Source organism: Sphaerodactylus townsendi, linkage group LG01 (assembly GCF_021028975.2).
Source record: "Sphaerodactylus townsendi isolate TG3544 linkage group LG01, MPM_Stown_v2.3, whole genome shotgun sequence".
Classification (NCBI taxonomy): Eukaryota; Metazoa; Chordata; class Lepidosauria; order Squamata; family Sphaerodactylidae; genus Sphaerodactylus; species Sphaerodactylus townsendi.
In genome coordinates this window covers 58880845-58896052 of record NC_059425.1, presented here as the reverse complement: position 1 = coordinate 58896052, position 15208 = coordinate 58880845, and the positions used below count along the sequence as shown (strand labels likewise).

The following is a 15208-nucleotide window of genomic DNA, read 5'->3' as shown; positions in this document are numbered from 1 at the left end:
TTGGCCCACAAATTTCCTTGTGTGGATCTGGGGGTGGGGGAGATACCACTGTGACCTTTGATTTCTAGTAGAAATATAGTTAGTGTCAGGCTTGATATTAGAAATAATCTTTGCATCTTCATATTTTATCTAACAGTCTGTTCAAATTGTGAAGTGAATTAAATCTCTGTGTTCAAAATATTCTTTCTATATTAAGCATCACTTGTGAGGGTGCAACTTTCATAGTATATTTAAATAAGATTGGTACAGATATCAGCTACTCTTCACTCTATGCCACTGAATAATCTCTATGTATCAGCCCTCCTTCATAATGTTCTCCTTTAATTATCCATTTATATGCTGATTTTCTACATCAACACAGTTCTCTGATTTAAAATGATATATTAAAGTTTCAGACTGTGCTGTTTTTATGTACCCCTTGAACTCCTGAAGCCTTTTTTTTGACCTGCATTCCTAACAGGTGAAGAAAGCAGCTAATTTGGGATTGTTACATTTTACTGCAATGTGAAGCATATTTGTAGGGGTCTACTTAGGGAAAGACCTGTAGAAATCTTGAGAAAAATTAGAATAATTACAGTAAGATAAATAAAATATTAGGAGAGTGATGATTTCACACATATTTGTTTAATTATTTGTTTACAAAGTTTATACTCCCACCTTTTTGCTTTCATCAAGGCCACCAAGGTAGGTAACATTAAAAATGCACAATCAAAACATATTTCAAAACCTGTTAAAACCAAATATACATAATTTAAAAATTAAAACCAAGTTAAAATATTCATGTAAAAATATCAAAACAACAATCATAATATCAAGAATTATGGTTCACTAAGGAAATGCCAGACAGTACAAAAATGTCTTCACCCACTGACATACAATGACAATAGAAGGAGGCAAGTGAGTCTCTCTGTGGAAACAATTCCAGAGTTTTGGTGTCACAACCAAAAAGGCCCTCTCCCAGGTTGTTACACATGTAATCTCAGAATGTGATGTTATCCAAAACCGGTCCTCAGAACATTATAGCAGATGTGTAGGTTCAGAAGAGAGTCGGCACTCCTTCAGTATGGTGGTCCAAAACAATTTATGGTTTTAAAGTTTAGCACCAGCATCTTGAAACAGATCGAGAGCCATTGTTGATGGCCCAAGACTGATATGATCCCTACTGTCCACTCCAATCATTATCCTGGATGCAGCATTCTGTAGTAACTGAAGTGTCAGAGGCAGTTCCATGTAGAGTGTATTGCAGTAATATCATCTAGATATAACCAGGGCATGCGCCATAGTGCCCAGTGTTGACAAAAGGCTAAATCTGCTGCGAGAAGTTTGTCAGATTTGATACGTCCAAGTTGTTACATGCTCTCCAGTTCTCTTGACTGATTTATTTATTTTATTTATTTATTATCATATTTATATACCGCCCCATCCCCTGAGGGCTCTGGGCGGTGAACAACAAAATAATATTACATAAACAGTAATAACAGCAAATAATTAATAAAAATATAAATAACATCATTAAAACATAAAATTACATCATTCCACATAAACCACTTGGCATCCAGCATCAAAACTATCAATAAAACCCTCCCAGAGAGGGGGACGGTAAATCTAGATGTCACAGGCTCCCAGAATGTTAAAAGGGAGAGACAAAGAGGGCGCACACCATCAGCGGCTGGCCTCCCCAAAAGCCCGGTGGAACAACTCGGTCTTACAGGCCCTGCGGAACTCACCAAGATCCCGCAGGGCCCGGATAGTTGGAGGGAGAGTGTTCCACCAGGCAGGGGCCAGGCCCGTAAAAGCCCTGGCCCAGGTGGAGGCCAGCCGTGTCATTGCGGGGCTGGGAACCACCGGTAAATTGGCCTCTGCCGAACGCAGAGGCCGTGTAGGGACATATGGGGTAAGGCGGTCCCGAAGGTACGAGGGCCCCAGGCCACGCAAAGCCTTAAAGGTTAATACCCATACCTTGTGGATGATTCAGAACTCCACTGGAAGCCAATGCAGCTGGCGTAGTACAGGCTGAATATGATCACGGTAGGCACCTCCTGTAAGTAAGAGTTCCAGGATCTAGTGCTTACCTGGTTTGGTTCCTTTTGGACAGCAGAGCACTGGAGTTTTAAGATGTTTTTGTAGTATTTGTTTTATTTTCCAATATACAAGTAGATCACAGGAAGTGGCACAGACACATTCCTACAGGGAAGCAGTTCTAGTACTCCATATCAGATGCTGAAGGTGGGGGAGGGGGAGGAAGAACCTGCAACCCCAAAATACCTCAGCCTACATATCAGTGGTGCTCTCTCTTTCTGGAATTTCTGGCATCAGAACTACCACTTCTTTTTCACACACACACCTGCCCTTACCCTTAACAAGCTGTTTTCTTTCAAGCCCTGATAGGCGTTTGGAGAGGAACATTTCTTGACATTCAGGCCCATACAAGACATCTACAATCATGTGAGCCACATTGGTGAGAGGACAAGTATACTACACAGGGAAGTGAGAAAACTATTGGTGAAAAGTAGCAGAATACAGATCTGTAAAGACGTCTGAAATGTGTTCGCTGGTGTTTTTGTGAGGCATTCTTTGTTGAAATTTGGGGCAAATTATTTGTTACTATACCTAGTATCACAAAATCTTTTCTTAGTGTGAGGTTGTGGTTAAAATGTCACTCTTCCATGAAATTCAGTTGATAATCTTCAGCAAGTTGCTCTCACTCAGCCTGACATGTCTCATGGGTTTGTTTGTTTTTTGCAAGGATAAAGTATATACCAACCTCCTTGGAAGACAGGAAGAATAGAAATGTGATACATATAGCCACATACCTATGCAATATATTGTAACTAGGTTTTCAATATATTGATTCTGCACTTAATAAAATTTTGTTTATTATTATTCCTGGCTTCCTGAAAATGAAATATAGATAACTTTGTAGCTATGGTGCAGAGCTCAAGCACTACCATGCCATTTTTCAAAACCTCCCTCTTCCTAAATAAATATAGCAAGTGACTTATTCAGGCTATCTGAAAGAGCTTATCATAGGATAATAGGCTTTTAAAGTAAATATTGCAAACCATGTAGACATGCTACATTTTAAACATGCCAGGTACTGCTAATTGATATTCCAAGTCTGATTTCTTTTAGAGCAGATGTCCACAAACCTTTTGAGCCCAAGGTCATGGACACAACAACAAAATGGCTGTTGCAGGAGGCAGAGCCAATCACAAAATGTCAGGGAGTGAGGTTACACTTACGGTAACTCAAATAATAACTCTTCAACATTTCAGGCGTAAGGTATATTTAACAGGATGCCTTTTAATCTGCAGCACCAATCAGATCTACTGTGGACAATCAGAAGCCATGGTAGACCAAAGCAATGGTGCCCATTTCTAAAAATACTTGAGAAGGACTTTAATAACTGCTCAGGAATCCTGTAGAACAGGAGATAATGAAAGATCCTGGATGTTAGGTTGTCCTGTTTTGAGAGCTGTGTATGATCAGTTCAATAATTTACTTCCTGAAGTATCAGGCAGCCAAAAATATTTCCTGTGAAACTGAGATCATGAGCTGCTCCCCAGTACTGTTCTCCCCCTATTTTACAATGTGCAGGTATCTACTTTTTGGTATGACCAATCAGCTTCCTACCTGTTTTCTCTTTTGCTTCATATGCTTTATCTTCCTCTAATATCATCATTATTAAGCACAAAATCAGGACTGATTATAATGGGGAGGATATTTGAAAATGAACTTTTTCAAATGCCAGCCACAGATGCAGGCGAAACATTAGGAACAAGATCCACCAGACCACGGCCACACAGCCCGGAAAACCCACCAGAACCAATTTCAATGTAGTTTACAAATTCCTTCCCCTCCTCTCCCTACAACAGACACCTTGTAAGGTAGGCTGAGAGGCAATGTGGTTGAGGCAACGTGATTAATATACTTTAATTAGGTTGAAGTTGAAATTAATGATCTGAGTTCACTTATTGATCAAGTTAAAAAAGGAAGTGGAGAAACTTTGAGTTAGTTAATAAAATAGCAAAGTCCTTGAATTGAGCAGACGTTTCTGGGGGTTTCAGGTTATTGGGGTGATGTCCCCAGGGTTATTATTGAGAATGTTATACCAGTTACCAGGGGAGACTGCATTTATTCTGTCATTGCAACAATACTCTTTAGTTTGGATAGGAGACGTCTGAGGGGGGATATGATTAAAGTCTCTAAAATTATGCATGGGGTAGAAAATGTTGACAGAGAGAAATTTTTCTCTCTTTCTCACAATACTAGAACCAGGGGGCATACATTGAAAATGCTGGGGGGAAGAATTAGGACTAATAAAAGGAAACACTTCTTCACGCAACGTGTGATTGGTGTTTGGAATATGCTGCCATAGGAGGTGGTGATGGCCACTAACCTGGATAGCTTTAAAAGGGGCTTGGACAGATTTATGGAGGAGAAGTCGATTTATGGCTACCAATCTTGATCCTCTTTGATCTGAGATTGCAAATGCCTTAACAGTCCAGGTGCTCGGGAGCAACAGCCGCAGAAGGCCATTGCTTTCACATCCTGCATGTGAGCTCCCAAAGGCACCTGGTGGGCCACTGCGAGTAGCAGAGAGCTGGACTAGATGGACTCTGGTCTGATCCAGTTGGCTTATTCTTATGTTCTTATGTTCTTCCTCTTCCTCTTTATTCTTGGGAATTTCCAGTGCCATGGCCCACCCAGGGGCCATATGAAACTCCCCAAGTTTCAGAGTCTCTGACACTTAGGATGGTAAAAACACTGTTCCTAGGGCGCTGTTCGCACAGCACAGCAGCACCATGCTTGCCCCACCCAACTGGTGCAAAACGCTGCTTTTGAAACTCGCTCCCTGAGCGAGTTTTTTCAAAAGCAGCATCTTCCTGCTGGTGTGGTGCGAAGTGCACTGGTGTGAGGGTGCCGCTTTTGGCCCCTCCAGTGTTCCCATCCACTTCTCCTCCCCACGCACCTCTGGACTGCTGGAGATACACGCCCATACTACTGTTCAACCCCCGGAGGTTGGAGGGCAGTGTGGGCATGACCTTCCAGCCATCCAGAGCTGTGCAGGGAGGAGAGATAGGTGAACAGGATGATCCTCAGGTGGCTCCATGCAGAGCTGCCTCTGTGGGTTGCAGCAGCCTCAGCGCTGCCCACATGAGACCATGTGAACGGTCTCATGCGTCCACCGGCGTTAATTATGCCAGTGGACAGCCATTTCTGCCGCCATTCAGAAACAGCCTTAGGCTGTAAAAGGACACAACTAAAAGGAAACAACTAAGTCCAAAATAAGAGGGGAATCCTACTATAAACAGATCTCAACTGGAGTAGGGGGTAGGGTATTTACAACGTCACAGTGTTGTTGTGAGGATAAAAAGGAGAAGAGGAAAATCATGTAATCCACTTTGATTCCCAGTGTAGAGAAAGGCTGGATTTAAAATAAATACATTTGAAGATTGAAGGCAGATAACAAGCAGGTTGGAGAATGGCTGAGGAGAGAATGAGATACTTAAAGAGGGGAGGATATGGGGGTTGCCAGGGGGAGGGAAAAAGGAAATAGTGGAGAGGGGGATAAAGTGGAAAGAGAAGTGCCCTCCCACAAATCCTTGAGAATTCCCTACCATGGAAGTAGACCCGACCCAGCAGCTGGCACCACATAATTGGGCCAGTTTTCCTAGATAGAGGCTTCTGAGGAAAGGGGGGGGGGAGTGAGAAAGAAAGCTTAAGATAGAGGGGCAGATAAGATTAGGTTAGTTGTTGGATGGGACGGACACAGAGTTTGAACTTTGAACATTCATAGTGATGTGAAAGGTAGAGCCTGGGGAGACTTGGATTTGAGGAGGGGAGGGTCTGCAGAAGTATATAATGCCATAGATTCTACCTTCTAAAGAATCCATTTCCTCCTGTATGGTGTAGCGGTTGAGTGTAGTGGACTCTAACCTGCAGAACTAGGCTTTAATTCCCGACTCCTCCACATGAGCAGTGGACCCTAATCTGGCGAACCAGGTTTGTCTCCCCACTTTTAGACATGAAGCCTGCTGGTGACCTGGGCTAGTGACAGTTCTCTCAGAACTTTCTCAGCCCCACCTACTTCACAAGGTGTCTGATGTGGGAAGGGAAAGCAGTTGGTAAGCTGCTTTGAGACTCCTTACAGTTTAGAAAAGCAGGGTATAAATCCAAACTTTTTTCTTCTCTAATTCATGAGAAATGGACAGTTGGGTTGCCAGCCTCCAGGTGGGAATTGGAAGTCACCCAGAATTACAAGTTGCAGATGATAGAGACCAGTTCTTCTGGAGAAAATGGTTGTTTTGGAAGATGGACTGTACGTAATTATATCCCACTGAGGTTACTTCCCTCCTCAGCCTCACCCTCCCAAGGCTCCACCTCCAAATCTCCAGGAATTTTCCAACCTGTGGCTGGTAACCCTAAGGAGAGAAGGAAACAGACCAAAAAGGTGAGGCTAGGGGGACTTTCAGGAAAAAAAGAAATAGTTGGGTAAGGGGAAATGAGATGCTTCCTGCAAGTCCTTGCAGGTTTCCACTTGTATATTCTAATAGTTAAGTCAGTCAAACTTGAGGGTACTTAAATCTGGTGAGCTGTGAACAGCAAGACAGATTTTTTTTTTTACAAACCTGAGATACATCCCAGGTTTTCTGAAAAATCTGAAATCTATGAGGGGTGTGTGTGTTAAAAAATGATAACAGGAACACTGGTAGCTTTAAGAAATAAAGTCCTTCAGTGGCTACTGCTAGACAACCACAGAAATCTAGGCTTGGGGGTTTTTTTAGTAAAAGGCCAGGAAAGGACCATTTAACTTGCCTGCAGAGGCATAGCTCCAAGAAGGCAGGGGGGCGATGCGCCGGACGTCCGCCCCTGTGGGTGTGTGGTGAGGGCATTCCATGGGCATGGCAGGGGTATTCTGGGGCAGGGCTGGGCAAAGCACACACCAGTGTACCGGGCACTTTCCCCCCTTGATACGCCTCTGCTTGCCTGATTCAACTTAGACTGGGTGCTTGCTACTTGTCAACAGGAACCACCCTATGAAACCAATTTAGTGTAGCTTCAGAATAGAGTCTGGGAGTTCCAGGTTCTTATCTCCATCTTGCTGTGGAAACTCACTGGGTGATTTGGGGCCAGTCTCATACTTTCAGCCTGACCCACCATACAGGGAAGGAGAAGGAAAGGTTTATTGTTCAGGGCAGCTATTGTGAGAAGAAGAGTTTGGATTTATATCCCCCCTTTCTCTCGTGCAGGAGACTCAAAGGGTCTTACAATCTCCTTGCCCTTCCCCCCTCACAACAAACACCCTGTGAGGTAGGTGGGACTGAGAGAGCTCCGAGAAGCTGTGACTAGCCCAAGGTCACCCAGCTGGCGTGTGTGGGAGTGTACAGGCTAATCTGAATTCCCCAGATAAGCCTCCACAGCTCAGGCGGCAGAGCTGGGAATCAAACCTGGTTCCTCCAGATTAGATACACGAGCTCTTAACCTCCTACGCCACTGCTGTGAGGATTAAAAGGAGGAGAGGAGAATGATGTAACATTCTCAGAAGCAGAGAAGGATGGAGGAAAAGGGAAGAAGCTATGGGACTCTGAGGCAGAGATGTAGCAACCGCGAGGCAGGAGGGTGCACGTTGCACCGGGCGCACACTTGGGAGCAGCGAAAAATGTATTTTTGATATTTGTAGTGTTTTTACTTTGCAATGCCGATCCCGATGCTTGGGGGGCACAGTTTTTTAGGATAGCTTAGCACACCCAAAAGAATTTCCAAGGACTATCGTCAGGCATAGCGCTCCACTGATGATTCAACCAGCCAAGTTTGGTGAAGTTTGGTTCAGGGGGTCCAAAGGTATGGACCACAAAGGGGGTGCCCCATTTCCCATTGTTTACAATGGGAGATAATAGTAGGGCCCATAACTTTGGAACCCCTGAACCAAACTTCATCAAACCTGGGAGGTATCATCAGGAGAGTCTACTGAAGGTAGTCTGAAATTTTGGTACTGCTAACTTAAACATTGCTCCCCTGACGGGCATCCTCAAATTTCCCCCAGATTCTCCCTTTAAACCCCCCCCCCTTTCTGAGTGGATGTAAAGGGAGAATCTGGACTCCCTTGTCTAAACAATATTGAAAGTGATGCTGTTTGAGGGGTGGGGTGGGGGGAATCCTCCGTGAAACAGCATCACTTTCAATGTTGTTTAAACTAGGGAGCCCAGATTCTCCATTTAAGGTGGATTTAAAGGAGAATCTGGATTCTCTAGGAGAATCTGGGCTCTCTAGTCTAAATAACATTGAACGTGATGCTGTTTCAGGGTGGATTCTCCCTTTAAAAGGGATTTAAAAGGAGAATCAGAGATCCCTAGTTTAAACAACATTTAAAATGATGCTGTTTCGGGGTGGATCCCCCCCCCCCCGCATCACTTTCAGTATTGTTTAAACTAGGGAGCCCAGAGTTTCCCTTTAAGGTGGATTCAAAGGGCGAATCTGGGCTCTGTAGTCTAAACAACATTAAAAGTGATGCTGTTTCAGGGTGGATTCCCCCCACCCTACCAAAAAAATCAGCATCACTTTCAATGTTGTTTAAACTAGGGAGCCCTGAGTGTGTTCAGATTTGTGAGTTGGGGCATGTTCCATAATGTGATGGTAACTTTGAGATGACCTGGTGCAAAAAATTGTTTTTTGGTCATAGTGGGGGAGGGTGGCCTTTGGTCATGGAGGGGCGCAAAACTCAGATTTTGCACTGGGCTCCATTTTCCCTAGCTACACCTCTGCTCTGAGGAAACGGAAAGAGGAAATAATGGGGCAGGGAGAAATGATATGCCTCCTGCAACTCCTTGCAGGTTTCCGTTAGTGCATCCAAATTGGTGTCATTAGATCTGTCAGCAGTCTTAAATATGGTCAACCATATCACACTGCTGAGCTTTTTATAAAGTCAGAGGAGACAGGGCAGAGCACTGTGGAGATGGTCCTTTTTTTCAAACCAATCCCAAAGGTTGCAGAAAGACATACTGAGTGATCCCCTTGGGAACTGACATGGGGAGAAGGATGCCACAAGGTTCTACTGTCCAAAGTCTGGAGCGGGATGTGAACAATATGCTTATGATCCTCAGCTATATACCGTCTTTAATAACCTTCCAGTTTTGACCATCTCTTCCTGATCCAATATAAGATTGCAGTGGTCAGGAGGCAGAGAGAAAACAAACCAAAGCTGAATTTGGGTGATATAGGAGAAACTGGTTGGAAGGGCTGATGCTTTCAGTGGGATTGTTTTCTCTTCCATCAAGGGATCAGAAATTTTGCTGAAAGACTCATGTACTGCTGAAAGTCAACTCATGTATTCATATGATCTAAATGTCCCTTAAGACTTACACTTTCTCCTTGAAAGGGCAACAAAACACTCTTCCATATTACATATTATCTTTGAAATGCCTTTAAATTTCAAAAACATTTTTAAAGAAACAAATTCAAAGGCCCCTTAGTCATGCAGAAGCAGTTGCACGGTTCTTGGTATCCTGATCTAAGGTTGTTATAATTTTATATGCATTCTTTGCTGTACAATTGCCCTTGCAGGTTCTTGTATCTAAGAATGTAATACTCTATATTCCAGGAACATCAGCAGTTTTATGCTTGTATACAGTGGCCCCTCAATAGGCAGTAGCTGAGACAGTGGACTGCAGGACAGAGTAGCTGTGGGGATGAGCAAGAGAGAAATCTATGAGGCTGGCAATCATTTAATACATACGGAGTTGCATGCACATTCCTGGCCAGAGCCTCTTCAGATATGCCCCCAATTTCCTGGAGTTACTACCTTTTTTAAGATGAGGGCGATAATCTGGAATTTAGGGTTTTTTAAAAAAAATTGCTATCAAGTCACAGCTGATTTACAGCAAGCCAATAGGTTTTTCAGAGCATGAGACATTCAGATGTGATATGCTGTTGCCTGCCTCTGCATCACAACTCCGATATTCCTTAGAGTTTCCCCATCCAAATACTAGCCAGGGTGGACCTTGCTTGGCTTCTAGCCAGGTCAGGGTTGTTGTTTAATTCAAGGCAAAATTGGTCCATCTAGTCCTGTATTTTGGACTCAGACCAACTGCAGAACTCCAAGGTCTCAGGTCTTGCTATCACATAAGTCTTTCAGTTTGAGTTCCTGAATGTCCCTCGTATGTCTCGACTGATAGCCTAAAATTAGAACTCTCTGATTTTTCTGTATGCGGAAATCTTGCCCAAACTGTAGCAGTCTTTGTCAATCCTAACTATTTAGCAAAACAGACTTGAACTTCTGAAAATCTGACCAGCTGGCAGAATAAGTGCTTTACAGCCCTATAATGGTATGAGCATCTTGCATATCTCAGCAATACATTTCAGACAGATTAATGCAAATTTCAACACTCATTTCTCTTAATCTATATAAACCAAGTACATCTACAGGAAGCGATTACATGTTTGTAATTACACCAGAGACCCAAACATTTTTCCAGAAGGTCAGTATGGTAATAAGTAGGTAATTATCTAACTTACTCACAAGTGAGCCCAGAAAATGCTGGGTAAATCCATGCAAGTCCATAAACAATTATTGTGCCTTACTTATTACAGTACAAGTTACAGTTTAGAGCATTGGTATTATAATCCTGCTTGCTGGCACGGAAACTGAACACTGCTTTTGCTTCCTTTGTCTTGCAGACTCAATGCACATAGAAGATGTTGAAGCCGTTCAAAAACTTCAAGATGTCTTACATGAGGCATTGCAGGATTACGAGGCTGGGCAGCATATGGAAGATCCACGTCGGGCTGGCAAGATGCTGATGACTCTTCCGCTGCTGAGGCAAACTTCCACTAAAGCTGTGCAGCATTTCTACAACATCAAACTGGAAGGCAAAGTCCCCATGCACAAACTTTTTTTGGAAATGCTGGAAGCCAAGGTCTGACTAAAGCATCCTTAGCCTTCCATTGTGTGCGCTGAAATTTTAAAGGGAAAACGAACAGGAGGAAAAAAACAGCAAAGAAACTTTAGTGTTTAAATTAAGGAAACTAAAATGACTGCACTGATACTTAGCAGCAAGACTGAGAAGCAGTTTTCACCTCTTTATAATCTGATCTGTATCTTATCTGATGCAGCTTTCCTTCTTCATTTCTCTCTTCTTTTCCTGTTCTTGTTTTTTCCTTTTCTTCATTATCCCCCCACCCACCCCCTTGCTGCTGAATCTTTTAAAAAGAGGTCTCTAATAGAAGAGAGATGGAAGCCAGGCCTGCCAAAGGATGGAAATCCATAATATGGATGCCAGTGAACTTATTACGAACCACAATACCCCAATGACAAAGGAATCAAAAGAGAACCATCATACCTAGCAGTACAGTACAGTACAACACGATGAACTGACTGAATGCAGTATTAGGTTTCACGAGAGCAGCCTCTAATTAGACGACTTCGATGACAGTGCATTGGCTGCTTCTTATCATGGCATTTTCCATCTAGATCAGTTACAGCCATTTGATTCCTTAATTGTTTTTTCAAGTCTTCCAGATATTTCTTAGGTTAGCTACGGTGTAACTTTTTCAGGGAATAGTTTGAGCTTTATTCATTCATGCAATACTAAAGAGGAAAGATAAATAAACAAACACTGCATTTTTTTTGTGCTGGCTTGAACAACAATGAACATTAATGAAGGACAAATGAATCCTGAAGGAAGATTTTTTTAAACAAAATGTTTTGGTTCTTCTTACTAAAGGGGAGATTTTTTTCTACCAGCTTTACTAATTTTTAGCCATTTGTTAATGTGGGAATTTATCTTACTCAAGCAATAGTTGAAAGGAAGGTGCATATTATCACGGATGCAATTTATGTTGTGTGCCAGTCTGGTCTAAGACATCCCGTTTCTTTGCATGAGCTCCAATTTATACCTAAGTGTTAACTGAAACAAAGGATTAGATTACACCTACAATATATCTGAGTAGTCTAAAGATGCCATGTCAAGTAGACATCTAAGGAGATGTTAGTAAGGTGCTTCTGTATGACCAAGATACAGCTGTCCCATGATCTTAATAATTCTACATGTTCATTATTGATGTGGCTTGTCATTTTCAAAACTACAGACTTATTAATAAAAGACCAATTCACCTCCCACTAGCAATAATGCAAAATCAGATATCAGAATAGTCAGCATCTGACCAAATTCAAGAACTTAGCACTTGTATACATTATTTATTAATTTATAAAAGTTTTATTCTGGGTAATTGCCATTTTTAAATGAACAGCCTAACCAAGTATATCTGCTTTTTCAACCATTGTTGTCACAGCATGAAAGTCGGTCAGTTTCTAAGACTGTTAAGAGGTGTAATCTAATGTATAAACCAATTAAATGCCCCCCAAAAACTACAGTCGCTAAATAACCAATAAACAATAACCTCCATCAAATGCTATACCAATGTACCAGTGTTAGTAGCTGCTCCCTGTACTATGTGAACAACCTTATTCTATGTACACAAATGTAATTAAAATTGTAATCCTAACAACAACAACAAAAAAAGAAATGTAGTTCAGCTTTTCAATGTTTCATGTTTGCTGTGCTTTTTGGAATTTTTTATGTTGCATTCAAAGACTGTTGTCTTGTTCTTCTTGTGGTGTTTGGATTCTTGTGGCGTGTGCTTATAGACACAGGGTAGAATTAGAGACAATATTGGATGTAAAATTCCTCAGGAGACTACAGTAGTATATTCTATTCCTTCTGGTAATACAGTTCTTCCTAGTAATAATTAAGAGATTGGAAAAAAAAATCCAACCAAGTACTCATTATGGACAGATACACATTGAAATCATAATATTTTCAAAACAAGGGATAATTTCTGTATTGGTTTATTCTAGAATACCTATGTATAGCTTAGAAATGAAACTTTGAATATTTCAAGATTATAGATAAGTCTAATTTTTAAACGCTGTAAATATAGCTTTCAACCAGTCATCTCTCAGATGTTGTTATTAACTTGCTCTGTGTTTGTTGCAAAAACCTTATTTCTTTTTCATTTGTGCAGACATGTTTCCAAAACTATTGCTACTTTGTGTGCTTTAAACAAAATACAGCAGGTTGATGGTGCATCAACCTCATGCTAGAAATACTGTGTATCTCTCATTAGCTATATGGGATTCTCTTGTAGATTGTGTTTTTCTCAGTAGAGAAGTGACTGTCGTGTGATCCTAGATAAATCATCATTAGCAATTCATTCAGATGGCCAATAACTTGAAATAATAGCTGTGATAGGAGTTTGGAAATTGGCACATCCCTTTGAAAAATGACAAACCCTTACAACTCCTGGGTGGGGAGGAAAGGTGCTGATTCTATAAAATTATTTATATATGTAAGAGTGCAGAAAAAAATTATTTTCCAGAAAATTTGTGCAGGGTTTAAGTTACTACTGTTCAACTACACTATATATGTATATATAAATATCTAATATAAATATTGTTTTTGTCGGATCACATTGAAAATTCTTGGGTTTCAGGGTCAATATCCAATCAACATACTCAGAAAAGAAAAACAAAGACTTAAGGAAGATGGATATGTGTTATAAGAACACAGTGCAATTTTTTACTTTTGTTTTTCAGTAATATTCAGAGCTGCAATGAACAAATATTTCGTGGCTGTACAAACATTAACTGAGTAATAGATATACTGCACAGGCATTAGAATAACATTAATCCTAAACCTTACTGGAATACATTTTCCCAACCACTTATTTAATGTGAAATACTGGGGAAAATTCAAAAAGTGTATGTTTTAGCTTATAACAATTTCATTGAGAGGGGATAAAATTCATCTGGAAACTCTTCTGCACGAGCCCCATTGAAATTAATGGGCATCATGAAGGCCTTTTGTGTTCTTGTTTGGCTCCTTTTCAGTTCAACATGCTGATGCCAAGAAGATGTTTCTGATGCATGGTACCCTGGGCTATTTTTTTCCTTCATTTTTTTTTCTTATTTAAAGCAATATGATTGTGTAGCTCCTGGAAGTTGCACATTTGTTTCAATCAAATCAGATTGTTGTATTTATTCCACTATTTTGCATTTAAATGCTAACATAAAAAGATATTAAAAATTAAAACTGCTATTTTTCTTATGGAAGAGAAAATGGGTGTTGGTAATTGTATTTTAATTATTTAAACGTCTCTGTTTACCTGCCTAGGAAAACACTTTATGGCAGTCTTATTGTGCAAAGATCGCAAAAGGGGGGAAAACTGAATTAAGCTGCTTATTATAATCCAGGAGTTGCATAATAACCAGTAGAAAAAACACAAATTTTTAAAAAAATCATGTCTATAGCTGTAGACGGGCTTCACATCTGTAAAGCAATCAACTGTATATTTTTGTGATGTGTATCATACTGTGTGCTCCAACCAATGTCCATTTGTGTAAATGTATTTATTTTATATTGTATATATTGTTAAATGCAAAAAGGAGATATGGTTCTGTAACTCCAATCAGTTCAGATGTGTAACTCAAATTATTATGCCTTTCAGGATGATGGTAGAGCAATATTAAACAAGCTTCCACTTTTAATTGCTTTTAATTTTTTGTGTTGTGCATTTTGTTTTGTTTTGCTTTTTACTTTTCTGTATACAAGAATCAAATCAAGAAGCTTCACTTTTATTTGTACCATAAGCTCGTATACCCTTAACGTAAAGTAGATACCTAGCTATATGCTATATAAAGACTTGCCAGAATATATTTCAGTGTAAGGCGTTCTCTCAAAAATGCAGTCTGTCTCTTAACACATTAGAATTCATTCTGACAAGCACTTATTTAATCTTAAAACAGCTCCACATCAAGCAAAGTTATTCAAAATCATTGCCTTTCTGTCAGTGTTATAAAAGAAAACCCATCCACTATTGTAAGATCATATTACTGCTATCCTCAAGTAGCTATTTGCTTTCTTTATCAACACCATTCAACAAGATATGTGGGGATTTTACTGAGTTAGGTGTTGTGTTCTGTTTGTTTTTTAATGGCATTCACACCAGGATATATGACTTGCAAGACAAGTAGCTGAAAGAGTAATGATACAGTCTGGTATTAATAATGATCATCAATAATTTTACTAGACCACAAAAGAGCCTTGATTTACACTTTCACGTTAAGATCTAGAAAAGCTGGATCCTTTCTTTCCATCAGCTCAATCTGCGCCTCCCAAGGACCCCTTTGGGGCCATCACTTAACTACCAA

The 15208-nt window shown here is 40.6% G+C and overlaps 1 protein-coding gene across 11 annotated transcripts in view; it reads left to right on the top strand.

Annotated features, from left to right (window-relative positions):
- Nucleotides 1–14555, top strand: part of ESRRG (estrogen related receptor gamma) — a 578835-nt gene extending 564280 nt beyond the window's left edge. For 10 of the 11 annotated variants that reach the window (XM_048494419.1, XM_048494507.1, XM_048494596.1 and 7 more), the window contains one exon: nucleotides 10678–14555. In XM_048494419.1, coding sequence (XP_048350376.1) covers nucleotides 10678–10922 — 245 coding nt within the window. In that variant the 3' untranslated portion in view covers nucleotides 10923–14555. The remainder of the gene's footprint in view (nucleotides 1–10677) is intronic. The other variant, XM_048495012.1, reaches the window with a different exon arrangement.
- Nucleotides 14556–15208: the final 653 nt, after the last annotated feature.